Genomic DNA, 10,852 nt, shown 5'->3' on the forward strand with positions numbered 1-10,852 from the left:
AAAAGAAGACTCAGAGGGGATCTGATCCACATCTACAAATATCTCAGGAGCAGTAGGCAAAGGGATGAAGCTGGATGCTTCTCAGCAGTGTGTGGTGATAGGATGAGGGAAAATGGCCACAAACTGAAGCATAGGAAGTTCTGCACAAATGTGCATGGGAACTTCTTCACAGTGCAGTGACGGAGCAGTGGCACTGCTGCACAGAGAGGTGGTGGGGTCTCCTTCTCTGGAGACATTCAAGACCCACCTGGACGCCTACCTGTGCAACCTGGGCTAGGGAGCTGCTTTGGCAGGGTGGGTTGGACTCGATCTCTGGAGGTCCCTTCCAACCCCTACAATTCTGTGATTCTGTGATACACCCGAGGTGATAGGAGGACTCGGGTCAAAGTAGTGGGACAGGCGCTGGTGGGATGTGGGGTGGAACCAGAAGCAGCGGTGGTGGGAACAGGGTGGGGTACCTGGGTGGTGGTGATGGTGAAGAGACCAGGGTGATGATGGTTAAGATCTAAGGTGGTAATGGAACTCAAGTGATGGTGGGACATGGGGTGGAACTTGGAACAGTGGAGGCAGGACTGGGGTGGTGGTGGTGAGACAATTGGGGTAGTCGTGGACCCACCTGCTGCTCACTCTTGCTCCAGTGGCCATGGCACCGCAGATCCCCGGACTAGGCTTGCAAACACGCTGATTGCCTGGAAGCAGCTCCCGCCCTCCCAGAAAGCAAGGGTGGGGCATCCTGGGGGCTAAATAGCTGTGGGCAGGGCAGCCCTTGGGAAGGGTTGGGCTTCTTCTGATGCAGCTGTGTGTGCTGCCCTGGGAAGGAGTAGTATCTGGCAAAACTGGGTGTTTCTGCTGCTGGGGCTGCAGCCAAAAAACACTACACCTCATAAGGAAGGTGCTGGGACGCTGAACATCAGTGGCAGCCTACCGCTGGTTTCTGCAGAATACTGCTGCGTGGATATTGGGCTTCCCTCCTGCATGGGGTGGGACAAGAAACCCTACAGAACTGCCCCAGACGCCACCTGGCGACAGCTCCCAACCCAGGGACACCACTGGGGCCAGCAAGGGAGTGCGTCACAGCTCCATAAACCAGGGCTTCCCCCAGCGTCTGCAGCCCCGCTGAGCCAGTGAACACATCGTGCCAATGGCAATTATACTCTTTGCTGGAGTGGCCCAGTAAGCAGCCCTTCCTCGGGAATCTCGGAAGGGTTTCAAGGGTCCCTTCCAACTCAAAGGATTCTACGATTCTATGAAACACACGGCTGTGTGCTTTTATCCCATTCCTAGATGGTGTGTAGGCTGAGGAGTGCTCCCCACCAAAACGTTTTGCCCACTAGATGGTGCCCAACGCTCGCTGATGGCCATAGGCGGCCTTGGGATGTGCTTGGGCGGCTGACAGAAGGGAACGAATGGCAGTCATAGTGACAGAAATGCCTTTATTTCTCCAGAAGCGTGATGAGGTTGGAGGGCTTTTCTCCACACATCTTTCCTTGGAAACAATGCTACCCTACGCTGCCAAGAGGGTGCTGCATCATCCTGACGCTTCAGGGCACTCCTCAGAAGGACCTTCGGCCACGGGGATACCCCCTGACTTCGCCATCCTCCTCGCCGCTGTCGCTGTGGCTGCCCCACTGCCCCTCGAAAGATTGGCTGCTGTCAGCACTCCAGGGGTCAGCATGGGCTGCTGGGGGATGCAGGTTACCACCCACCCCTCTCAGGCCATACAGGGCCCTCTCATGCAGGCGCAGACGGTCGGCGTGCCTCACCTGTTCCACCTGCCTGGAGTGCTCCAGCTCCGCCAGGCCCTCCAGCCTTTGCCCTCCATGCAGGTGGGCAAAGCCTCCTGCCACTGAGTTTCCCCTGGTGTGCTGGCTCTGAGGATGGCGGCTGCCCCACACCCTGGGATCCCCTGGTACATCAGTGGCTGTTCCCATGGCATCCCTTTTGTCTCCATTATAGATTCTGCTGGCAACTGGCCTGGCCACCCCCACCACTCCAGGTGATGGTGCTGCCCCTTGCCAAACCCTGGCCTGGTGCCCCTCTGGAGACACAATTCCCCCCACTGTGTTGGGTGCTGGTGCCACCACTGGCCTCGCTCCTTGTCCTAGCCTGGCTGACTCTGGTCGCACCCTGGCTCTGTGCGTCTCTGGGGTCACTGTTTCCCCCACCATGCTGGATACTGGTGCTACTTCTTGTTGGACCCTGTTCCGGTACCTCTCTGGGGCTTCAGTCCCCACTGTGCTGGGTGCTGATGCCACCTCCGGCTGGATCCTGGCCCGACGCTCCTCAGGAGCCACCTTTCCTCCCACCACACCAGATGCTGGTGCCACCTCTTGCTGGACCCTGGCCCTGTGCCTCTCCAAGCCTGCTGTCCCCACCTCCCTGCTCTCCCCTTGCCCTGCAGTGGCTGCCTGGCTCCCTTTCGCAGTTGGTGTGCTGGCAGCAGTGCTGCAGTCCCCCGTAGTCAGCCCTGAGGAGGCTGAGCCTCTGGCACCCCGAGTTGTCATGGAGGCTGGAAGGCTAGGCCTCCCCACTGGCCTCTGCCCGCTTCTCCCCTTGCCACTTTGTCCACTGGCTGCCACGGTGACAGTGATATCACCATCAGTGCTTTCCTGAGGGCTAGGGGCTCCAAGTTCTTGTTCCCTGTGGATGGCAGTGGCACTGTCCCCACTGTTTCCGACAGAAGGGTGGCCCTCGGGGCTGCTGATGGCACTATCCCCATGGTGCAGGGTGGCCATGGTGGCTGATTCCTCAGTGTGTCCCTGGGGTCTGGCAGTCACCCCCGTAGGGATGACACTGGCCTCGCTGGTAGCACCAGTGCTGCCCATGCTGCCATCATTCTCACCCACTTGGATGTTGACTTTTCCAATGAAAATCTTCACCTCGTCCTCTGGAGAGATATGTGTTTCACCGTCCTGCCCCCGGGTGATGGTGACAGCGTCTACATCGGGGATGTATGTGAACTCATTTACGCCTTCTGCATCCACGTGGACATCCTCCTTCTTGGTGACAGAGGTGATGGCAGAGTCTCCTGTTCCCATGGTGCCCACCTGCTCTTGGTCAGGCACAGTGGCGTGACTGCCACCCTCACCCCCAGCCCCTTCAACATCGGTGGCCCTCTCCCCCCCTTCTGTCACAGCCCCATCCACCTGGACCCCCACTGTAACATCATTACCACCATTGCCATCTCCATGAGGTTCACGAGGGTGGGTGCTCTGGGGGAGGCCCTCTTCACCATTGATGATCTCTCCCAGCAACATTGAACCCATGTCGCCGCTGCCTTCCACACTGGTTGAGGTGGGATGCACACCACCTCTGTCACCAGTACTGGGGAGCAGAGCACGGCCTTCCCCTTTGCTTGCTGGAATGGTGTGGCTGTGGGGCTTGGGGATGTCCTTGTCCTCCAGCACATGGCTGCTTCCGGTGCCTTGCCCAGGGGCCTCCCCATCCACCTTACCCAGCCAGTGGCCATGGATTTTGCCCTGGTGGTCACCTTCTTCTTTCTGTAGGGGGCATAGGGAGGGTGGGCAAAGGGCAGCAGGGACACACCAGCATCCCATGCTGTGCCCCTGTCCTGCTCACCTTGACCTGTGTCTGGTTGCTCCGTGCGATCAAAGAGTACGCGTACTCGAAGAAGTAGAAGCCATGTTTGTTGTTGCAACCTCTCAGCAGTATCTTGGGTGAAAGAGAAAAAAATTATTTCCTCACATCACATCGCTTATATGCCCCCCCACCCTCCATGTCTCCATCCCATGGTACTTAAGACCTGTTTTTCTCCCTTTCCACTCCCACTGTAGTGGGATATGACCTACCTGATGCTGTCCAGGGCAGTTTCCTCTTGCCCTGGCTGGAGGTGGCACCTGCAGGCAGAAAAGTATCGATATTAGATGAGTAATCAGTGTGTTAATTAATGTAGCAATCCAAGGGGTATATAATGAGGGTATTCTAGTAGGTTAACTGGTGTGTTAGTTGATAGAGTATTAGATGGGATTTTTGGTGGGTAGTTAATAGAGTTGTTGATAGAGAAGCTACTGGGATATTGGATGGTTTAATTGATGGGTTAGTTAATGGGGTATTAGATGGGGTTGTCAGTGGGGTAGTCAACTAGATATTCGATGGAGATAATTAACAGAGTATTTGATAGGGTTATTTATGGGGAAATTGATGGGGTTATTGATTGAAGCATAGGTATTTGGTGGGATATTTAATTGGAGCGTTCGAGGGGTGTGGAGTAGGGTGGTTAATGGGATATTTGATGGAATATTCCACAGGATGTTTGATGGGGTATTTGACTGGATAGTTAGTGGGGGTAACTGGAGTATTAGATGAGGTATTCCATGGAGTATTAGATAGGATATTGGATGAGGTATTCAATGGAATAATTAATGGAGTAGTTAAAGGGGTTATTCAATGGGGTAGTTAGAGGGGCAGTTAATGGGGCATTGGACAAAGTGGTTGATGGGGCAGTTATTGGGGCATTAGATGGGCTACTCAATGGGGCATCGGATGGGGAATTCCCGGAGGCATTGCCATACTCACGGGTGTGGGCAGCACAGTGCCCAGCAGGCAGAGGCAGAGGAGGGCTGTGCGCATCCTGGCCGGCTCCTGGGGGCACAGCATGACCCGCTGTGAGGTGCAGCCCCGCAGTGCAGCCTGAGGGCAGCGGGGAGGGGGTTACCTGTGCTGCTTGGAGCCCAGTTCCGCAGGCGATGCTGGGGGCTCTGTGCCCTGTGCCGAAATTTAAAGTTGCCCTGGGGTGCCCAGAGCCAATCAGCTCCAGCCTAGGGCCATTTGTCAAGGTCCGCGGGTGCTGGGGGGGAGTAATTTCCATCTAAAAATGTGCCTGTGGTGGCAGGCAGCTATCAAATGTTCCACCTGGCCGCACAAACAGAAAGCACGATGTATAAATATCTGCCCTGGGGCCACAATTGCCTGATAATTAGCACGGTGCCCAGCCAGCCCTGCTGCCGTGGGGACAGGGCCATGGGAATGCCGGGGCTGACGTGGGGACTGGGTCCTGATGTTGGCAGCCACCCCAGGGCCTTATCGGTGCATTTGTGGTTGTGAGGCTGGGCAGGGTGCAGTGTTATTGCCTGGGTATTGCCTTGCCTCCACCATTGGATGCTGCATTTATCTCACCATGCCCCAAACTACTTTTTTGAAGGGGACCACACTGAGGTGCTTTCTGCTGGCTGGAAGAAGGCAATGTGAAAAGTCCACACCCCGGACAACCATAACCCCATGGCTTGCAGGGATCCCTAAGGTGCACACAACATACGGTCAGAAGCAAACCAAGCCTTGTGCATGAGCTCCACTCATTGCTTTATTGCGTTTCTGCGATACATGGATGAAAACACCCAGGCCAGCGCGTTGTTGCACATTCCACCACCTGCTCACTGGCTGTAGTAGTAATCCTGCCCATAGACGTCATAGCCGTGCCCCTTGTAGTAGCCGTACTCGTCCTCATAGGCGCGGTAGCTGTCCCCACGTGCTGGCCCCTCCTGGTCCCCATAGCTGCCCTCGGTGGGACCCTCATCCCCGCGGGCCCCCACCGTCACCTCATACTCCCACTGCTCCCCAGCTGTAGTGGCCTCAGAGTGCTGCTCATCGCCCAGTGTGGTCACTTCATCCTGTGCAGTGGTGGCAGCAGCAGTGGTGGCAGCAGCGGTGGTGGCTTCAGCTTCCTCCTCCTCCTCTTCTTCCTCTTCCTCCTCCTCCTCCTCATCATCATCCTCCTCCTCCTCAGCTACCGCGGTGCTGTTCCCAAGGGGTGCCTCTGCTGTGGTATTGGTGCTGGTCCCGTTGACACTGACATCCTGCTCCTCTACCTCTTCCTCTTCCTCCTCCTCCTCCTCCTCCTCCTCCTCTTCTTCATCACTGTCCTCATCACCTGAATCCCCCCGTGTACCCTTCTGGCCCCCTTTGCAGCCCTGCAGCACACAGAGACAGGGCAATAAATAACCTGGCATCAGCCACACCTCAGAGCTCTGAATTCAGAGAACTCACCTGATGGGCAGACGCAGCATCACCCCCCAGCCCCACATCCCCGGGGGTCAACCCCTCAGCTGCTGCCTGGGTACCTGCGTGGGACGGTGCCTGTGGAGTGAGGAGGAGACACAACAAGGGGCTCACACTCATTCAAAAAGCTGTGGGATGGTTCAGATGCAAGTCACTCAATTTCTGCACGCTGGAGGCCCATACTCACCCCCCCTTCCTCCTCCTCCTCTGAGCCATCCCCCTCTTCCTCTGAGGAGTCACTACCCTATGGGGAGGGAGAGCAGAACCATAGCCATCAGCGTCATGAGCACACAGCCTCAGCCTCGTGGGGGCTTTTTTGGGGCAATATCACTGCACGTGTGCCTGGGGACCCGCAGAACCCAACGGACTCACCTTGTAGCGATGCAGCGGCGGGTAGGCGTAGCGGTACAGGTAGTACCGGTGCCGGCTCTTCAGCACCTGCCAGGAGAGGGAAGGAGTCAGCCCCACGTCTTGGGGGGCTGCAATGCTCCGGCGCCATCGTGGCACAACCCTACCGCGTTCTCCTCCGAGTCTCCTGCCCGGGCTCTGCGCAGCCAGCTCCTCACTGAGAAGGCAGAGGCGGTGGCCAGCAGGCAGGCAAGCAGCAGCGCTGTCCTCATGGTGCCACTGGGCCAGCACTGATTTCTTGCGGCTGCTGCCCGCGGGATATAAGGCAGCCGCGGCCCCCCCCATCGCCACAGCCCATCGCCGCCCTGCCCTGGCTCTGCCCGCCCAGAAAACCCCCAAATTTTGACGTGCCCCGCTGCCAAAAGGGATGCGCCACGGCACTTAATTGAGGGTCTGGCCAGGGCTGGATGGTATAATAATGTGCTGGGCCTTGGTTAAAATAAATATTGGGAAATCTGGTTTGGGGGTTGTTTTCTTTTTTTTTTTTTTTTTCTTCTTTTTTTCCTGCCTCCCTTTTTGGGAAATTCTGCCACTGTAAAGCAACCCAAAAAAGAAGAAAGAATGACCTCACCACAGTCCCTTGGGTGAAAGCATCGATGGAGAAAAGGCTGAGAAAGCTAGCAGGGGAGAGTGCCTGGGTATGTCCCTTTCTGTAGCACAAAGAAGAGACCACATGGGACAGAACCGCAGTGAGACCACCACACGGTCCCAACCTCCCCTGGGGTGATACGAGCTGGGGACACGGCACTTCCCATCAGTGCAGGTTGGACCACACTAATTTCTGTCCTCGCCTCCATTCCCACATCAGCATGGATGTTTTGGGGAACAGCTCATGCTGTTCCCACATCTGAGTGGAGCAGAGAGGTCCTTGTGGCCACCCAGGGGTCCAGTGGCCCTGGTGCCCCCAGTGGCCACCCTGTCCCCATCCCCAAAGGCACAGCTGCCCATGGTGTCCCTGCAACAGTCGTAATTACAGGGAACACACAGGGCTGGCCACGGCTTTCAGCCATCACTGCCTCAGGCCAAGAAAAGCCACAAAAATAAAAATAAAAGGAAAAATCTAAAAAAGCAGTGTGGTTTTCCAGAGCCAACACTGCACTCGCTGGTAAAGAGGCTGAAAAATGTGGGGCTAGGAGGGCAAAACGGGGATGGGCATCAACAGCGGCGATAGAGATGGGGATGGGGGCAGGCACAGCTTGTTGAGGTCTGAGTCTAAATTTAATTGGAGAGTGCTGCCAGGAGTGATTTTTAATGTAATTAGAGGGACAGTGGTTTAAAAAAAGAAGTTTGACTCTAAAAGCGCTGATTTCACCCAAGATCCCTAAAAAAAGCTGGGGCATAATGACCGCGTGCTCAGTGCCTATTTTAGCTGGCAGGGTAGAGCGCAGGCTGGCATCAGCCAGCCCTATGTCCCCGTGGTGCCACACGTGGGGCTCGGCCCCACAGAGTGCAACCCAACACCTGCAGGCTCCACAATGGGCTCATTAGGGCGGGTGATGACGGACATGGGGCCCCCCAGGAGGAGGAGGGCACCGTGAGCTCTGCCCCACAGAGCCATGCCCTGTCCGGTGCTGCCCAGCACGTTGCAGGCTGCAGTAGGTATTTTTTGCAGCGTGGCAAGGCAGTGCCATCTCCCTACAGCTCTGCTGGCAGGAAACCTCAGAGCACCAAAAATAAACACAGCAAATAGGGGCAGGAGCACACAGTGCTTGGCATCAGGATGCACCTAAATGCATCAGGCCTAAGGTATGAGCGCCTGACTGGGTTCCTTGCGTCAACTCAATCTGCGTTTCATGCCATTTCCCATGTTACGTGGCAGGAAGACAGATGAAGGGAATTAATGCCATGTGCAATACTGCTGCAGATCCAGGTCCAGCAGCAACATGGGGCTGCAAGGCATACACAAGGAATTGGGCACTAGCGCGTCAGGAGGGTATTTTTACCAAGAGGGGTTTGGAAGTTCATGCACTGCAATGGACTCTGTGCACTGTTAATGGACTCTGGGTATTGTAGGGGCCATGCTGTGCTGCAGTGGATCTGACACACAGCAGGGATGTGGGTTCAGCAACAGCTTTCAGCCAGCAGCAGGCAGGTGCTGGCTCTGCTCTGCTCCAGATTGAGCTCAGGTGCACAGAAACCTGACCCCAGACACAGGAGCCGATGCTGTGCCTATATCCAGCTGCCCACTGAAACCACTGTTGGTGCCCCCGCTGCCCAGCCCTGACCCCGCGTCGCAGAGAGAAGCAGCAGCAGAGCTGCAGCACTGGGGTCTGATGGTTTTAATGTGAATTACGGACATACACAGGATACATTTCAGCATGGAGAGATAAGTGCCGTGGACACAAAGAGGTTACAACAGAAGGCTTTCTGTACACTTCTTACAAAATATTACATACACACCCCCCAGTGTGGTGCGACATGCGCCCGCGTGCTGCCGTGTGTGGCTCCCAGCAGCAAGGTCAAGAAGCGAGCGCTGGGATGCCCCCACCTGCAGGTCAGGACTCAGGATTCCCCACACCCAGCCCCACTACTCGCTGCCCACATGGCCAGCCCTCACTCTGTCTGTCCGCAGAAGCAGAGGCTGACCCAACTCCACCACAAACAAATGACGTAGCAGTGCCGTCAGTACCCATCCTGGCAGTCGTTGTCGTCGAGCTCAGCAGCCTGCTTCCTGTGGTAGGCACCTGGCCGCCGCCTGTGGTTCTTCAGGCTGCGCAGCGAGTTGGCATCCCCACGGCTGGTAGTCTCCTGGGACTGCTCATCATCATCATCATCATCATCATCCTCTGGGGATGCACTGTTGGTGCTCTCAGTGGATGTGCTCTCTTCGCTTGCTGTCTTGTCCTCCTCGCCCTCACTGTCCTCCTGGCTGCCCTCTGGGGATGAGCTCTGGCTCTCAGTTGATGCACTTGGAGCGTCCTCGTCAGGCTTGGAGACATCCTCCTCTGTCTCCAAGCTGTCCTCTTCGGACCTGCTCTGCTCCTCCTCAGTGTCAAGGTCAGACACTGCGCTTCTGTCCTCTGCGGACACCTGCTCCTCCCTGCTGCTGCGTCCCTGGGGTGCACTCATCGCCTCCTCTGAGCCATCTTCTGCAGACTCCTCATCTGATGCCTCCTGGGATGGGCTGTCCTCATCTTCCCTGGATGGGCTATCCCCATCCTCCTGGGATGGGCTGTCCCCACCTTCCTGGGATGGGCTGTCCCCATCTTCCTGGGATGGGCTGTCCCCATTCTCCCTGGACCTGCTGGCCTCACTGTTCTCCTGTGAGTGACTTTTCTCCTCACTGTCCTCCACAGAGTTGGTGTCCTCAGCCTCTGGGGAGTGACTGTCCTCATCCTCCCATGGATTGCCAGAAGTCCTCTGGCCGTGGCGCCCACCACCCAGGCTGTCAAAGACCGAGGGATCATCACCTTGCATGCCTTCTCCACCCAACCCAACTCTCTCCTCATCATCCTCCTGGCTGCTGCTGCTGCCTCCTCCCCACCTGGAGCCACCACGGTAGTGGATGTGGCGGCGTGGGGCCATTGCACTCTCACTGCTGCTGCTGCTGCTACTGTCACCACGTCCTCCGGTGTCCCCAGTGCCATAAGCAGGCCCTTCACCCTCTTCCTTATCCTCATCGAAGGTGTCGTCCCCGCTGTCATCCTCTTCGTCTCCAGGCCATGTGGGCAGCCCGTTGTGCCCAGCAAGGTCTCGCTCCACGTGGTTCCCCATGGCTACATGCCCATCGCCGATGTCCCATGGCCCCATACTGGCACGGAGGTCTTCGTCACCAGGGAGAGGACCCAGTGCATTTGCCACATCTCCTGGTGCCACATCCTGTGGGCAACACAGCATGTTGGGTGCCTAAGCATCACTGCATCCCAGCTGCCCTCAACCACAGCCCCTCAGCACTTCCCTGCTGACCCCTTGGGCTTGAAGGATGAGAAGACAAGGCTGAGGAACAGCCCTTCTTAGCCATGGGCAGACATGGTCTTTCACAACATGTCATCTCACACAGATTAAAGTATAAGGAGGCTTTGAACTCGGGGAAGCCCAGACCACAGCAGTTCGGAGCAAAGAAACTCCTATTGTATTTAGTGTGAGAACAGCATAGCATACCAGGTTAGCAGAGGTGACGTGAGCTGAAGCCCCTCCAGTTCTAACAGCCCAAAGCAGTGGGCAAAGCTCCCAGAATCACAACACTGCTTCCCATAAGCACCCCACAAAGGATACCCTACAGCCAAGGAGAACACCACCTTACCTCAGGGTCTTGGGACACGGAGAGATAGCCAGGCACCTAGACACAAAGAGAACACCTTAGGTCAGCTTGGGGCAGAACCAGCAAAGTCTGGGAGCAGAACCAGCTGGTTAGAGGGTTGTGCTGGGTACTTACGGGGTGGGCGCGTGCTGCAGCCCACAGCAGCAACATCAGCAGCACAGCCTTCAT

The 10,852-nt window shown here is 56.6% G+C and overlaps 3 protein-coding genes across 3 annotated transcripts; all 3 read right to left on the minus strand.

Moving 5' to 3' along the window:
* Nucleotides 1–1,553: 1,553 nt before the first annotated feature.
* On the minus strand, nucleotides 1,554–4,617 carry LOC136048431 (ovocleidin-116-like). Its single transcript, XM_065736084.1, has 4 exons — nucleotides 4,537–4,617; nucleotides 3,810–3,857; nucleotides 3,580–3,672; nucleotides 1,554–3,500 (listed from the first exon to the last, which is right to left on the minus strand). Exons 1-4 carry the CDS (start codon nucleotides 4,615–4,617, stop codon nucleotides 1,554–1,556), a joined length of 2,169 nt encoding a protein of 722 aa, XP_065592156.1.
* Nucleotides 4,618–5,311: 694 nt separating this feature from the next.
* On the minus strand, nucleotides 5,312–6,708 carry IBSP (integrin binding sialoprotein). Its single transcript, XM_065736185.1, has 4 exons — nucleotides 6,388–6,708; nucleotides 6,203–6,259; nucleotides 6,004–6,093; nucleotides 5,312–5,927 (listed from the first exon to the last, which is right to left on the minus strand). The coding sequence occupies exons 1-4, from the start codon at nucleotides 6,706–6,708 to the stop codon at nucleotides 5,391–5,393; spliced, it is 1,005 nt and encodes a 334-aa protein (XP_065592257.1). The 3' UTR covers nucleotides 5,312–5,390.
* Nucleotides 6,709–8,729: 2,021 nt separating this feature from the next.
* DMP1 (dentin matrix acidic phosphoprotein 1) lies at nucleotides 8,730–10,852 on the minus strand. Its single transcript, XM_065736085.1, has 3 exons — nucleotides 10,799–10,852; nucleotides 10,667–10,702; nucleotides 8,730–10,242 (listed from the first exon to the last, which is right to left on the minus strand). Exons 1-3 carry the CDS (start codon nucleotides 10,850–10,852, stop codon nucleotides 9,046–9,048), a joined length of 1,287 nt encoding a protein of 428 aa, XP_065592157.1. The 3' UTR covers nucleotides 8,730–9,045.

Source organism: Cyrtonyx montezumae, unplaced genomic scaffold, assembly GCF_038088225.1.
Source record: "Cyrtonyx montezumae isolate F1298 unplaced genomic scaffold, pur_monq_1.0 scaffold_2, whole genome shotgun sequence".
NCBI classification, from domain to species: domain Eukaryota; kingdom Metazoa; phylum Chordata; class Aves; order Galliformes; family Odontophoridae; genus Cyrtonyx; species Cyrtonyx montezumae.